At 57.8% G+C, this 15,632-nt stretch overlaps 2 protein-coding genes across 4 annotated transcripts; one reads left to right on the plus strand and one right to left on the minus strand.

The window, feature by feature from the left end:
- Positions 1-106: 106 nt before the first annotated feature.
- Positions 107-5,893, minus strand: REEP6 (receptor accessory protein 6). 3 transcript variants are annotated; one of them, XM_081092333.1, is made up of 6 exons: positions 5,623-5,893; positions 2,608-2,701; positions 2,385-2,523; positions 1,887-2,055; positions 1,593-1,679; positions 108-1,266 (listed from the first exon to the last, which is right to left on the minus strand). In XM_081092333.1, exons 1-6 carry the CDS (start codon positions 5,735-5,737, stop codon positions 1,229-1,231), a joined length of 642 nt encoding a protein of 213 aa, XP_080948459.1. In that variant the 5' UTR covers positions 5,738-5,893; the 3' UTR covers positions 108-1,228. The 3 variants fall into 3 exon arrangements, with proteins under 3 accessions (XP_080948461.1, XP_080948459.1, XP_080948460.1); XM_081092334.1 differs by having other exon boundaries at positions 1,573-1,679; XM_081092335.1 differs by lacking the exon at positions 1,593-1,679 and having other exon boundaries at positions 107-1,266.
- A 788-nt stretch (positions 5,894-6,681) lies between these two features.
- On the plus strand, positions 6,682-12,493 carry PCSK4 (proprotein convertase subtilisin/kexin type 4; the record flags this gene model as incomplete). The annotated part of the gene is made up of 13 exons (XM_081092674.1): positions 6,682-6,876; positions 7,136-7,240; positions 9,047-9,139; positions 9,214-9,342; positions 9,435-9,511; positions 9,598-9,686; positions 9,955-10,127; positions 10,211-10,423; positions 10,944-11,044; positions 11,121-11,224; positions 11,294-11,411; positions 11,676-11,855; positions 12,451-12,493. The coding sequence occupies 13 exons, from the start codon at positions 6,682-6,684 to the stop codon at positions 12,491-12,493; spliced, it is 1,620 nt and encodes a 539-aa protein (XP_080948800.1).
- Between the last annotated feature and the right edge of the window lie 3,139 nt (positions 12,494-15,632).

The raw sequence follows: 15,632 nt of genomic DNA on the forward strand, positions 1-15,632 counted from the left end.
CTTTAAAGTGGGGCTCCACAGCAACCTCTCCTGATTAGATGGGAGGATCCCTGCAATGAACACCTGGTTCCCCCCCCACACACACACACCCAGGACAGGCGGCAAAAGAAGGCTCTGCGAGATGTATTTTATTGAGCCCTGTCCTAGCAGGATAGGTGTTTCAGGCGCCAGCAGTGCTGTAGGTATTGGAGCCAGGAGTGGTGGTGGGGCCAGTGGCAGGTGATTTCAGTGGTGGACTCTGAGGTGTACTCCAGAGGGAACCCAGAAAGGTAGGAGACAGGCAGCTCAGGCTCTGAGGTACTGGTTTGGGGCTGCTGCTCCTGCACTGAGGTACCGGTTGGGGGCTGCGCTGGGGACGTCTTCTGATGTTTGCCGGACTTAGAGGCCTTGGGGGCTGACTCCGTTGGTCTATTAGGGCTGTCGTGGGGCTGCACGGGGATGGTGGTACCACTGGGAGATGGCTGCGCTATGGACGTCTTCTGATGTTTGTTGGACTTAGAGCCCTTGAGGGCCGACTCCCCTGGTCTATTGGGACTGCTGTGGGGCTGCATGGGGATGCCGGTACCACTGGGAGATGTCAATGTTGGGGACGTCTTCTGATGTTTGTTGGGCTTAGAGGCCTTGGGGGCTGACTCCGTTGGTTTATTAGGGCTGCTGTGGGGCTGCATGGGGATGCCGGTACCACTGGGAGATATCAGTGTCGGGGACGTCTTCTGATGTTTGTTGGACTTAGAGCCCTTGAGGGCCGACTCCCCTGGTCTACTGGGACTGCTGTGGGGCTGCATGGGGATGGTGGTACCACTGGGGGATGGCACAGTAGCGGGGGGCTGGCTGGAGAAGGTGCTGGGATGATGCACAGAGCCTGAACCAGGGCCGGGGGACTGCTGGGCTGGCTGGGAGGGGCCCAAGGAGGTGACAGATGGCTGGGGGTGCTGCTGACCATAGGCCTGGGGCTGGTTGGAAGAATTGGCTCTCGCACTAGATGCTTTTGAGGAAGACTGGACCTGGGATTTGCCAGGCAGCTTGGAGCCACTGGCAGAGCCTGTGACCAAGGATTGAGAATGGGACGGGCCAAAGGTGGTACATGAGGCGTTCCCAGAGGCTGGCTTGATTGGGGCTGAGGGAACAGAGTGGGTCTGTTCTGAGGAATCAGTTGAGGAATCCGTGGAGGACATGGTGCCTTTTAGCTGGCCGGCCAGCTTATCCGCGCGGGGACTTGGTAGGGACTTCACTTGTCCTTCTGGAGCTGAGTCACGGTTACTTTGGCTGCAGAGAGAGGGCCATGGGGGTAAGGTAGGTCTGGCCGAGCTCTCAGGTCCTGGGCTATGCTCAGCTGCTAGAGAGTGGGATGGAGGCTGCTGGGGACCAGGGTAGGGTCAATGGCCATCCTTGGCAAGGATAGTCATCTGCACATATTCACACATATGTAGGTACACTTGTACACAATCACACACATAAATGAACTCACACAATGCACAAACCAACCCACGGTCATACACACACACACACACACACACACGCATGCTTGCACTCACACGTGCACATATGCATGCATACACATATAAAACTTACTTCCTAGGGGTGGGGGTTACCTATGGTTGGCTCCAGTAGCAGCGGGGGGCCCACCACCATAGCCGTTGGGGTGACGAGAGCCCGGCTTCGGGCCAGGGTCTGAAGGACTGGTTTCCGAAAGCAGAGGAGAGAAAGGCGGACAGTGAGAGGAGAAGCCAGAGGGCCTGATGCCAATGGCCAAGATGCCAGATGGAGACCAGTCAGAGTCAGGAGGAGGGGAGCCAGGAGTGAAGGTAAGCAGGGGTGGATAGGCTGGGAGACAGACAGACCCAAACTGGGACAAACTAACTCCCCCATGCCCTACAAGCACACACCGTCCCGGGTTACTCCTGCTGCCACGTCCAGTGCTCGCCCGCTGAGGTCTCTCATGATGTTGTCCACGGCTTCGTGATGCTTTAGAAAGAGCGGGCGTATGACTCGATGGTACAGCATGTGAGCCCCATTCCATGGCCCGGGAATCATGCAGAACAACAGGAAGGCGCACTGCAGGCATGGATGGCAGTTACACTCGGCCCGGATCTGCCCCGGGAGGAGGGGTGGGACCTCTCCCGGCAGACACTGGGCTATGTGGACCTAGGCCCACACAGACACTCCTTAGGATGTGTCTGGCCACCCCCATCAGACACCTTCTTGGATGGACTTGGGCTGCCCCCATCAGATACTCCCCTGGCTGGGCCTGTTTCCACAGGGAAGGGACTGAGTCTCCCCCGACACCCGAGGAGGCAGCAGGGCGGGCCCCTCAAACCCCCAGTCTCTGGTTGCCTGCCTGCTCCCAGGAGATCCTATCCTGTGTGTGTTCCAGTGGTGCGTACCTTTCCCACGTAGTAGAAAGGGAACCAGGACAGGAGTAGATCGCTGAAGAACTCGGCAAGCCCGAATAGGCTGTACACCACCCAGTAGGTGAGCCACACAGTGTCGTCGTCTTTGCTTGGACTCTCGATAGCTTTTATCCTGGGGGCGGGGGGAGGTATGACGGGATCAGGGGCTGCCTGGAGTCCCTCATGCTCCCCACCTGGACAGCCCATGGACACTCACGAAGCATATGCGGGGTACACAAACCCGATGAGATTGCAAAGTAGAGGTGCCCCGTAACCGAACAGAAGATACAGGCTTAGCAGAGTGGTGGCTCCTGCAGAAAAGAGGGCATGGGTGAGGGCCTGGCTCACTCCACGCCCAGTCCGCAGGCTCCCAGTCTCCTCTTGGCCTGGCGGATGCACCCCGCAGAGTTGACATTCCTCCCACAAGCCTTAGTGACCTCTCCAGGGTGTGCTAGTCTCCACACAGCACCTGGACGACCCCCACCATGGCTCTGAACACCGAGCCTTGTGTCTGTAATTAGTTAACATATCCATCTCCCCTATTGTACGGTGAGCTCTCCAAAGGCAGGCAGGGTCCTCGGCCCTGGTGGGTACAGAGTAGCTGCCCAATAAACACTTGCTGAATAAGGAATCATCTGCAATTATAACCACCTCACCTTGGGCCCTGTAAGAGGGGTTGGGTACGTGAGCCCTAAGTAATAGGAGAAAAAACTAAAACTGAGGCCATTCTATCATTAAGACATGATTACTGGTGAGCGGACAAAGGCAGAAGCAATTTAAAATTTCATCTTAGGCCTGGTCAGTGTGGCTCAGCGGTTGAGCATCGACCCATGCACCAAGAGGTTGCCAGTTGGAGGCCTGGGTTGCAGGCTCAATCCCTGGTGGGGGGCATGCAGGAGGTAGCTGATCAATGATCCTATATCTCCCTCTCCTGCTCTCTTTAAAATCAATAAAAATATATTTTCAAAATGTCATCTTAGTGTGGGGTTTCTCAGTCTGGGCTGACATCTGGGCCAGGTCATCCTCTTTGGGGGGCTGGATCCACCCACTCAATGCCAGGAGCATGCCGCCATGACACCACAGATGTCCCCAGACACTGCCTAGTGTCCTAACAGGGGCAGTATGGCCCATTTGAGACCCCCTTGTCTTAGGCAGCAAAGGGCAGTACAGAGCCTCTCAGATCTTGGAGAGCCCTCTGTTCTTCTACTCACTTCCCATGCGACACTGAGAAAGTCTCTCTCTCTGCTTCCCCAGACTCAGTTTCACCATCTGTCAATGGGGTTACAGTGACCCTGGCTCCTAGGGTTGTTGTGGATTAGCTAAATACACTCAACAGAGAGGACTCATCCTTTCCCTACATTACTGAGGGACTCTGGTCACAAAAACACTCGCAGCAAAGAGGCTCAGAGGAGAACAGTGTGGGAATATGGGGAGCCAGGAGCATCAGCCACTCTGAAAACAATTATTGTAACTGCCACATCTAAGTGCTACTTGTGTGCTTCTCTGTTCTGTCTCATGCAATGACAAGACCTAAACAAAAGCTGTCAGGGAAAGGGGCTTGCCCAGGGTCACTGAAGAGCATTTACAGCTTCCCGCTTCCTTCACAGAGGCTACCTTCCGGACCAAAGGGCAGAGTCACCCATACACTTCCCTCCACCTGCATTCGTTTTTATCCCAGAGCCTGGTGTCAGAAGTGGAGGAAGTCCTCCCCAGCTGGCTCCTCTAGGTTTCCTCCTGTTGCCTGGGGTAGGGTACTTGACCATCTGCGACATGTGGAGCCCAAGGGTTCCCACATCTGGGCAAGGGGGTGGGGGAACGTCACCTCTTCCTCAGAAACCGATAGTCAGTGGCTCTCCCAGGGCACCCCTGCCCTCAATCCCTATTCCTGCAGCCTCAGCAATAGGAGGATGATCTTGTACATGGGTTGGAGGGGGAGGGCATGGCCTGAGATCAACAACAGATGGGGCCCAGGGGGTGAGGAGAGGTGAATACTCCACACAGGGCAGGTGGCAGGGGCATCCTCCCACCTAGCCCTTGCCTTTCGGGGCCTTAGTTTCCTTTAACTATCAGCCTCCCTAATGGCCTCTTCCCAGTGGGCCCCTCCCCAGTTCTCTATGACCTAAATTGCCCAACCACTGGTACCGAGATGTGGAAAGCCAGGCTTGCTCACATGGGCAGGTCCCTGGCTAAGCAGACATAGTTGGGCACTGGGAACCTGGGGGACAAATTTCAGACCCTCATTGGCTGCCTGGCATGGGGATCTCCGGCTGGTGGGGACATGGGAGTTAAGTGGACTCCCAGCATCTGCACATAGAAGGTGCTCAAAACACCTGGCACTGTCTGCACCCAGAACATGCTCCCGCCCCCACCAGCATCTTTGTGATTCATTCATTCCAGGGGGTCTTCCTAGAAGAAGTGGCAGAGTGGGCGCGCCTGAACACTGCGAAAGAGGGAAGGAAGGCATTTAACCATTTACTAAGGAGGCAGTCTCTGAGAGTGGCAGGGGTCATCCCAGGTTATTGAGGAGGAAAGAAAGTGGAAGAACTAGAATGGTAGTTACAGTCAGGGGTGGCTGGGGCCCCTTCTCCCTGGTTTCCTATCCAATCTGTCTCCAACCCCACCACAACTGTCAAACAATCCAACTCCAACTCAACTATTCATGCACAGTAGGCCAATGAGAGGAGAGGGCACGCCAAGAGGGGAAACAATGGGAGAGTAGGTGGGAATGACCCTTCCTCTTGGCAGGGAGTAGCCCCTCTGAAAGAACAAGATCTCTACACTTGCTTTCAGGCTGGGGGTCATCTGGGAAGGAGGTGAAGAGACACTCAGGGCACTGGGGCCTATCTGCCCCCTCCTCCCCTCTCCTACCCCTGGGGCCTGCAGGGCAACTGGAAGAACCGGACTTTGGCCTGGCGGGCACCCAGAGCCCCAAGGGAGGGGGCAAAGGACAGCCTCCAGACACGCGGACCAGAGTGGGGGTGCTGCAGGGGCCCAGAAAAGGGGTGGCCCTGGCCCAAGGTGGCACGGCGAGGGCACGGGAGGGGCTGCGGGTTCACCCGAGGACCCCTCCCCAGCCAGGATCTCAGCCTCCCCACTGGACAGTGGGCTCTCCCCTCCATAAGGCAGCTGAGGCAGGCCGGATGGGGGCAGGCCAAGGCCCAGGTGCCCCAGAGCCTCAGTATGCAGGCCGGTGAAATGGGGCGACAGCCCCGAGCGCCATCAGACGGCTCACCCGCTGCCAAGTACCGCTTGTCGACACCGGTCTTGGCTTCGAGCGCCCTTAGTGCCTCGGTGGCCAAGTTCCTCTGTTCCAGAAGACGCTCGAAGCGCTGGCGCAAGCCGTCCATGGCAACGGCGGGACCGGGGTTGGCAGCCGGAGCTCGATCTCGGAGCTACGCACCGGTCCCGCCGGGCACGAGCCGCCTTCTTCAGAAGAGAGTCGCACCGCTCTGCTCCCGGGCTGGTCTTTGCCTCCTGTTTGGTCCCCGCCTCCCGCCCGACGCACCGGCCAATGGGAGGGCAGGGCGGGCAAAGGAGGTGGGGCCTGCCCCGTCTCCCCCGCCTCATTGCCCTCTGGCGGGCAGTGGCCGCCGCAGGCGCGACCTGAAGGAAGAGGGCGGGGCGCAGAGGCTGAGGGCGCCGATTGGTCGAGGGGAAGTGGGACGTAGCTGATTGGGGGGGCGGGGTCTTGGCCGGGGATTATTGGCTGAGCGGTGGTGTAAGTGGAGCTGGGGGAGGAGAGAAGCGTGCTGTAGTAGACAGAATTGGTGGGAGGGGCCTGAAAAAGACCAGAGTTGATTGGAGAAAGGGTAAGAGCTTCATTAGCAAGAACAGAGAAGGGGCGGGGCATATTATAAAGACTGTGGGAAGGAATCTGAGGGGCGGGTATGGGGCGGAGCTAAATTGAGAAGTGGCGCTCGCTCTAAAGAGCAATCCTGGTTGGACGGGAGAGGAGGGGCTGATTCTAGGGAGGGGTGTGTAGGAAGGGGTGCGGCTAAATAAAAGGGCGGGGTCAGTCATAACAATAGTGAACTCCTCTGGGTCAGAAGAATGGGGTCAATATACAAATAGGGAGACTGAGGCTCCAGAGGGTTTGGGTCTGCGTGTGTCCACCCTCCCATTTCTGTCGGGACTTCGCGCCTCCAAAGGGGAGACGCAAGGACCCCTGGGAGTTGAAGCCTTTCAAGGGTTGCTATGGTGCCGGGGGCGGGGCGGGCGCTTGGGCCAACGCGGCGGTTTGGCCAGGGGGAGGGGCTTTTGGAGGCCCGGCCCCGCCCCCGCCCCCGCCGCCATGCGGCCCACCCGGACTGATCTCTGGCTGCGCCTGGCCTTGCCCCTGGCCTTGGCCCTCGTTTGCCCCGCATCTGTGGGGTTGGTCTCGGCCCGGGCCCCCATCTATGTCAGCAGCTGGGCCGTGCGGGTGTCTGAGGGTTCCCGGGAGGCCGAGCGCCTGGCACGCAGATTCGGTTTCGTCAACCTGGGGCTGGTGGGTGGGACCCGGATGGACTGGAGGGGGCGGGACTGGACAACCCAAGACACTAGGCCCCGACAGATGGGAAGGTGTCTCTCGGGTCCCCTAAGATATCAAGAACTCCCAACCAACCCCTGCTTCAGATTCGAGGACCCCCAGAGGGCACATGAAGCTCGCACCAGGGCATCTGGTTGGGGGAGGATGCAAACGGGGCATCCTGCAGGGCATCAGGGAAGCCGGGTCCTAGCGATCAGCTGCTCCCGCACATTCCCAGATCTTCCCTGATGGACAGTACTTCCACCTGCGGCACAGGGGTGTGGTCCAGCAGTCCCTGACCCCGCACTGGGGCCACCGCCTGCGCCTGAAGAAAGACCCCAAGGTGAGCCTGGCCTTGAGGCTGCCCCCTCAGTGTCTTAGACACGTCCTGTTATCCTTGTGATGGTTATGAATGGCTGTGATCTTTGGCAACTCACCTGCTCTCTCTGAGTCTTGGTTTTCACCTGGCCCTCCAGTCCATACAGTGGGGACCCAGACAGGGAAGGTCTGTGGAGAGCAACAGATCATGTGTGTGCGTGATGCACATTCCAGGGCCTGGCACACTATCAACATTTCTTATCAACCACCCCCTTACCTCCTCTATTTTGACTTGAATGATTAAGATTCCCAGGTACTCTACAAGCTGAGGATTTGAGGCTGAGTCTGGCAAGTACTTGGGAGCCACAAAGGGGTATGAACTGGGCTGGGAGCTGATCCATAAGGAGACAAGAGGCCCAACTGTTCAAAACCTGCCTGGAGCATTGGCGACAGAGAGAACTGGCCAGTTGGAGATGTGGTTTGCGAGAGAGAAGCCAGGGCTTGCCGGTGGATCAGATGCATGGGACAGTTCCCAAGACTGCAGCAGAGCAAATGAGGAGATGATGGCCCTGAATGCTGAAATGGGAGTAGAGGGACATGAGTTGGTTTGGGGGGAAAGGGGTGGGGAGATCAACAAGGAAGGAAGAAGAGCAAAGATCTGAGAATGAGCAGCTTGGTCAGGCAGAACAGCAAGTGCCAAGGCCCTGAGGCAGCCATTGCGACAGCAGCAAAGGAAGGCTTGTGAGGGCCAGGAAGGCAGGGCCTTGTGGGCCCTGGAGTGTGTGGTAGGAAGCCCTGGGAGAGTTTCAACAAAGAGTAAGGCTGCTATGTGTTGAGAATGAATTATAGAAGAAGAGTGGAGGGGTCAGCTTGAGGACCAGGAGGTGGTAGAGAGCAGTGGCCATTGCAGGGAGGAGATGGGCAGGTCTTGGGCAGAGGGATCTAGAACAGAGATGGGGGAAGGGGCAGAGTTGGGACCCTAGGACTCCATGCCACCTCAGGCAGTAACCAATTACCTGTGGCCCTGGGGATGGGTGCTCCAAGCGTCTAGGCACCTTCTGAGGGCAGAGCCCCAGACACATGGGGACCCAGAAGAGCAGCCCCAGAAAGCACAAGGTCCCAGGCCTCGTCCCACACCACAAGCAGTAGACAACCCAGACACACATTCCACTACAAGCACAGCCTCAAGGACAGTTGCCCCTTGTTGGACCCTGGGAAGGGGCCTATGCAGACCCTGGACACAGGCTTGGGCCCTTGGACCAAGAGCTGGCGGAAAGGGCTCAGAGGGGCAGGCCTTCGTTTGTGGAACATGGCTCTCTAAAGTGCAGGATAGCCCAGCCGGTGTGGCTTAGGGGTGAGCATCAACCTGTGAACCAGGAGGTCACAGTTCAATTCCCGGTCATCGGTCCCTAGCGGGGGTGCATGCAGGAAGTAGTTGATCAATGATTCTCTCTCATCATGGATGTTTCTATCTTTCTCTACCTCCCTTTCCTTTCTGAGATCAATAAAAAGATATTTTTAAAATATATTTTATTGATTTTTTACAGAGAGGAAGGGAGAGAGATAGAGAATTAGAAACATCGATGAGAGAGAAACATCAACCAGCTGCCCCCTGCACACTCCCCACCGGGGATGCGCCCGCAACCCAGGCACACGCCCCCGACCGGAATCGAACCTGGGACCCTTCAGTCCGCAGGCCGATGCTCTATCCACTGAGCCAAACCAGTTTCGGCAAAAAGATATTTTTAAAATAATAAAGTGCAGGATAGCTGGGAGGAAGGCAGGCTAGGCTTGTTGGCCCAGCCCCCTCCCTGCTGCATGTCCCCCTCAGGTGCAGTGGTTTGAGCAGCAGACTCTGCAGTGGCGTGTGAAGCGCTCCTTAGTGGCACCCACAGACCCCTGGTTCTCCAAGCAGTGGTACATGGTGAGCGGGCTGGGCCAGGTGGTCGGGCCAGGCCAGGCCAGAGCCCTACTAACTCTAGCCCCCACCTGGCATAGAACAACAAGATGCAGCCGGATCTAAACATCCTGAAAGTCTGGAACCAGGGGCTGTCAGGCCAGGGCGTCGTGGTCTCAGTCCTGGACGATGGCATTGAGAAGGACCACCCAGACCTCTGGGCCAACTATGTGAGCCTGAGTTGAACTGGGGCGGGGGCTGCCCCTCCTCCCCCGGTCCCATGGCCTGCTCCAACCCCCTCACATCCCCACCTCACCCTTAGGATCCCCTGGCCAGCTATGACTTCAACGACTATGACCCAGACCCCCAACCACGATACACTCCCAGTGATGAGAACCGGTGAGCCTGGGGATCTGGGGGTGGCCCTTGTGCCCTGTGAGGGCCAGGTGAGCTGCGACAGGCACTCCTCTCTGCCCTGACACCAGGCACGGGACCCGCTGTGCTGGGGAAGTAGCAGCCATAGCTAACAACAGGTTCTGTGGTACAGGCGTCGCCTACAATGCCCGAATTGGAGGTACTCCGATGCGCCAAGGATAGGGGCTGGATGAGGTGGCACTGGGTGGCTGATTACGCCAGGGAGATTTGGCAGATCAACCAGGGGAGGAAACTTCTTGGTGCCCTCGCCTTTGTTGCTTAGACTCAGGGTGTGGAGAGCTGAGCCTGCACAGATGCCTCCACCCCCAGGAGCAGAGAGAGGGGCTGGCTAGGGTGTTTGGAGCTGGCCTGGATGGGTGAGGGTGCCGGCAGGGCTGTCTGCAGAGGACCGACAGCTGCCTGTGCAGGCGTGCGCATGCTGGATGGCACCATTACTGATGTCATTGAGGCCCAGTCACTGAGCCTGCAGCCGCAGCACATCCACATCTACAGTGCCAGCTGGGGCCCCGAGGACGATGGCCGAACGGTGGACGGTCCAGGCATCCTCACCCGAGAAGCTTTCAGGCGTGGCGTCACCAAAGTGAGCAGGATCTAGGGTTTTGGAGGGCCTGTGCCTGCGTGAAAGGCTGACACCCCCATCCCCTGTCCTGTCCCCATCCGCAGGGCCGAGGTGGGCTAGGCACGCTCTTCATCTGGGCGTCTGGCAATGGCGGCCTGCACTATGACAACTGCAACTGTGACGGCTACACCAACAGCATCCACACTCTCTCTGTGGGCAGCACCACCCAGCAGGGCCATGTGCCTTGGTACAGCGAAGCCTGCGCCTCCACTCTCACCACCACCTACAGCAGTGGCCTTGTCACCGACCCCCAAATTGTGAGTGGACCCCTTCACCATGCTCACTCTGTCTGGCCCAGCCAGGTCCCCCCACCTTCCCTCTTGTCTCCTCACCTTCCCTCCAGTCCCTATGTCTTCCCTCCTATCCCCCCAACTTCCCTCCAGCCCCCTCTACCCCAGTCCCTGCCTTCCCTCCTATCCCCCTCCATCCCTCACCTTCTCTCCTATTCCCCAACCTTCCCTCCTGGGTCCCCATCCTCCCTCCTGTCCCCTCGCATTCTTTCCTTTCCCTTCTGTTCCCTTCTCTTCCTTCCTCTCAGGGATTGCTCCTGCAGTGCTGGAACATAGACATGGGTCCCAGGCCCCATCCCACTGTTGCCCCTTCACACACCCTGGCCTGTGCTTCTGGGGTGTGGACCTGGGGTGTGGACCTGGGCCGTGCTCAGGCCCCTTGTCTGGTGTAATGCTCTGCAGTGCCTTCTTGAGTCCCTGGTTCCATGTGAACAAGGGCTGGGTTTTCATATGCACCGGGCCCCCGAACTCCCATCTCTGCCCCCAGGTCACCACGGACCTGTACCACCAGTGCACCGACAAGCATACAGGCACCTCGGCCTCTGCCCCACTGGCTGCAGGCATAATCGCTCTGGCTCTGGAGGCCAAGTAGGTGACAGTGGGGACCCTACTACCACCCTGACCCCCCAGTTGTGGCCCCAGCTTACTCCCTCACCTCCCCCAGCCCGTTCTTGACATGGAGGGACATGCAGCACTTGGTGGTTCGTGCATCCAGGCAGGCACACCTTCAGGCTGAGGACTGGAGGACCAATGGCGTGGGGCGTCAAGGTACTGCATGGCCTGGTGGGGTTGGGGACACCATGCCCACAGAGTGAGTGACGGCCCCCCTCCGCACAGTGAGCCACCACTATGGCTATGGGTTGCTGGATGCTGGGCTGCTGGTAGACTTGGCTCGCACATGGCTGCCCACACAGCCCCAGAAGAAATGTGCCATTCGAGTCCTCCACAAATCCACGTGAGCACTCTCCTCAGTCCCAGCCACTGTGCATTACCTGCCACCTCCCCATTCCTCCGACAACACGACAACACGTCACATCCCCAGCCCTCTCCCACACCTGTCATTAACACCCAGACAGACACTTGGGAGGCAGGCCCTGAGGCCTCAGTAAATCCTGGAGGTGGGCCCCATGATCTGAGCCCAGACCCTGCCTGCTGGCCGGCCGCCCATCCCCCCCAGCAGGCCAGCAGGAGGGGCCCTGATGCCCCATGCCACCCATAGCCCCATCCTGGCGCTGATGCACATGAGAAAGAAAGTGTCGGCCTGTGCTGGCCGTGCCAACTACATCCGCTCACTGGAGCATGTGCAGGTGCAGCTGTCACTGTCCTACAGCCGCCGGGGGGACCTGGAGATCTCGCTCACCAGCCCCATGGGCACCCGCTCCACACTTGTGGCCATCAGGTCAGGGTCGGGGGACCTACCCTATGGGTCCACACAGGGAGGGACAAGTGCACTTTGGAGTCAGGCGTGGCCTGCGCAGGGGTGACCAGTCCTGTGAGGGCCACTTCCGCAGGCAGCACTTGGCATTGCAGTCAGACACTTGCTGTGGCTCAGTGGCCCCTTCATGACTATAGTCATCCACCCTTTTACCCCACCCCCACCTGTCTGTCCCAGACCATTCGACGTCAGCGGCCAAGGCTATAACAAGTGGATCTTTATGTCCACCCACTTCTGGGATGAGGACCCGCAGGGCTTGTGGACCCTGGGCCTGGAGAACAAGGGCTACTATTTCAACACGGGTGAGAGGCAGGCACAGGCTGGACACTCTGAGGCCTGCCTGAATTACCCCACTGCAGTGGGGCTCCCAGTGATCTTGCATAGTAGAAATAGGCAATCAGTTATCATCCCACAATGGCTGCTGGGGGCCGGGGCACCATCTGAGTCTGCAGCTTCAGGGTGGGGTGGGGATAACTGGGGAGTGGGGTCCAAAATGGCAGGATTAGACCACCAATAGTTTCTTCCCCTTATCCCTGTGCTCACCATGACCCCTGCCCAGGGACGCTGTACCGCTACACACTGCTGCTCTATGGGACAGCTGAGGATATGACAGTGCGGCCTCCAGGCCCCCAGGTGACCAGCAGCGCGTGTGTGCAGCGGGACACAGAGGGGCTGTGCCAGGGTGAGTGCCCAGTGAGGCATGGCCCTGCTGGCAGTGTGCGTGTGCGGCCCAGGAAGGGTAGGTGGACCAGGGCTGTATACCTCAGCCTCACCTCCATGTCCATATGCCCCATGCAGAATGCCACAATCCTGCCTACATCCTGGGCCACCTCTGCCTCTCCCACTGCCCATCGCAATACTTCAATTACACCCAGAAGGCAATGACTGCTGGGTCTGGGTGCCCAGTCACAGTCATACCCACCCTGCATGTGTGCCTCAGCTGCCACTTCTGCTACACCAGCTATGGCAGCTCCTTGCTCAACTGCATCGCCTGCTGCCCACCATACATACTGGATGAGCACGGGGGCTCCTGCTCAGGGCCTGTCGCCCACAAAGGCCACCCCCCAGCCCACTGGAACAACCCATCACTGCCACAGAGGCCACAGCCCTGCTGATCGTGGCCTTTGGGAACCCCCTCCTCTGTAGCATCCTCTCTGTGGGCTGCCTGCTGCCCTGTGTAGCCCCCAACCCAGTGCTGGAAGCCACTCCCATCACCAACTGCTGGCTGGACCCCGGAGACATCCCACCTTGGCTTACGTCTCTGGTGGGGACTACTGCCCTGCTCCCTCGTTCCAGATCAGTGTGTGTGTGTATGTTTGGGATGACGGTGGGGTGGGATTAGGCAGAGGCCAGGCCACAATGGTGACCAACATCCCTTCTCTGCCCCCAGAATCTGGGGGGAGAGGGAGGGAGAGCCAGTGACACTATCCAGAGTCTCAGGGACCATGTCTGACCTCAGAGTTTGCAATAAAGTCTTAATAGGAGGTGCTAAGTCTCTGGTATCCTTTGGGGCACACCCAGGCCCCCCAGCCCCCAGCCATGGTTGGGTGTCCCCTGTGCCCTCTTTGAAGATCACCTTCCCTGGCCATCAGCCCCTGGGGGACCCAGCAACCACAGAGAATAGAGAGTCAGTCTGGGGCCCAGAGACCCCAGCTGTGGGGGTGGGAATGGGTGGGGTTTCTAGTGATACCCACATGCTTTGAGTGCCAAGCTTCTAGGAACCAGCCCACATTCCCCCTTCCCTCTGGTTGACACAACTAGCAGAAGAGGGTCTACGAGCTTCCAATAATTACACTCCATTTCCTGAAGGTCATCGGGAAGCTGAGGGAATTATGGGCTGGAGGTACATTGCTCTCATCCCCCTACGGCCTCAACTTCCCCATTTGTAAAGTGGGTCTCCCACCTCTCTGGAACAGAAAGAGGATCTTGAGGTGTGGGGTGAGAAAAGGGGTACCGAGTGAGCTATTAAATGCCCCTCCTCTATCCTCACACACACCAATGGGGTGGGGACACATTTGTCCCAATTTTCAGAGCGGGGAGGGGCTTCCATGAGGAAGTGAAAAGGGGGCCTATGCCCTCGACTATGGGGCTTCACTCAGGCTCTAAGGGGCAGGTCTCGCCTGTTGTAGGAGCCCATTGGCCCCAGAAACCACCCCCTTTTGTGGCACTGGGAACCTGGGAATTTGCTCTGCTACTCGGCTCAGATGCCCAGCTGTAGGCCTTGAAGGGAAGAAGGCTCTGTTGAGGGCTTTGCAGCTGGGCAGTGAGAGGCTGATGCTTCAGCACTTGGGACCAGACACTGTCATAGACCCCTGAGCTAAATTCGTCTGGAGGAGGAGGCATGGGTGCCCAGATGGGCCCACCAGAAGTGGGTGGCCAGCAAGGGAGGAGAGAGCCTCACCTCCCTCCCTCATCCTCTCTAGCTGCCGTCCTAGTCGTGCCCACACACCCAGAATCTTACTGCACTCAGTCCCTCTCTCTGGATTGAGGGCTGAAGGTAAGCCCAGCCCTGGCAGGGCTAGTCTGTGTGCCCAGGGGCACCTGGCTTCTCTCTCAGAGCCTCTGTAGCCTCGCCTGTGCCACAGCACCAAGAGTACCTCTCTCATCAAATGCAAGGATCACAAGAGGCAGTTTTCCTGCCTGGCACACAGTAAGCACCCAAAATGCACCAACTTGGGGCAGCCGTTGGGCAGTTCCACAGACATTAAACACAGTTACCAAATGAACCAGCAATTCCGCTTGCAGGTACATAGCCAGGAAAACGGAAGTCCACACACAGACCTGTGTAAGCGTGTTCACAACGGCCAAAAGATGGAAACAACCCAAGTGTCCATCAGCAGATGAACAGATAAACACATGGTCTCTTCACACCCTGGAACATTACTCAACCCTGAAAATGCGTGAAGCAGAGACACTCACTACAACACGGGTGGACTTTGGAACCATGATGCTCAACAGTAAGAGAAGCCAGACACCCAAGGCCACATAGTCTGTGATTCCATTTATGTGAAATATCCAGAACAGGCAAATCCACAGAGACAGGAAATGGGTTAGTGGAGGGTAGAGGGGAGTGACTGCTAATAGGCTTCGTTTAGGGGTGATGCAAACGTTCTAGAATTAGACTGGTAATGGTTGCACAAATATATATATTCACAAACCACAGAATTGTATACTTTAAACAAGTGGACTTTATGGCATGTAATTTACATTCAATAAAGCTGTTTAAAAAATACAAAAATCGCCCTATGCTCTGAGCCTGTCTATTCTAGCGGATCCAGCACCACCCCGAGAGGAGGGGGTTTTAGAGATCAGAGTGGAGACCTGGACCCAGATCCAGCAGGAGAGTTGCTGGCGCATGTCCTGCGTCCCTGGCCACCTCGCTGGTAATTGGCATAGCTAGCATTCACTGAAGGCCCCTGTGTACAGGGCCTCCTTGTGTGGATAGGAACTTTGTTCTCAGGACAGCCACGTGGGTAGGGGGTTGTGTCCCCCTTTTGCAGAAAACTGGGCCTCGGACGCTTTGTTATGCAAGGAGAGAAGCCTGGATTGGACCCCACACCCACCCCTTGAGTTTCCAGTCCGGAGAGGTTGAGGTCGCGTGTTCTCTGATTTTGGTCCAGCTACAGCTCCTTTCGGATCACACCAAGTCGCTCGCGGGCGCGGCCTCTTTAAGAGGGGGCGTGACCTCATGACGAGCGGGGGGGAGGGGCCGGAGGAGGAGGAGACCGGAAGTTCGCCTCA

This window comes from Myotis nattereri, assembly GCF_964212035.1.
Source record: "Myotis nattereri genome assembly, chromosome: 5".
NCBI classification, from domain to species: domain Eukaryota; kingdom Metazoa; phylum Chordata; class Mammalia; order Chiroptera; family Vespertilionidae; genus Myotis; species Myotis nattereri.

What these genes read in the sequence shown, in the direction of transcription:
- REEP6 (XM_081092333.1), bottom strand. Translation starts at nt 5,737, where the DNA reads ATGGACGGCTTGCGCCAGCGCTTCGAGCGTCTTCTGGAACAGAGGAAC. An exon ending in CAAGCGGTACTTGGCAGCGG is followed by an intron (nt 2,702 to 5,622) that starts GTGAGCCGTCTG and finishes TCTTTTCTGCAG; the next exon opens with GAGCCACCACTCTGCTAAGC. An exon ending in GCTACTGGAGCCAACCATAG is followed by an intron (nt 1,267 to 1,592) that starts GTAACCCCCACC and finishes CTCTCTCTGCAG; the next exon opens with CCAAAGTAACCGTGACTCAG.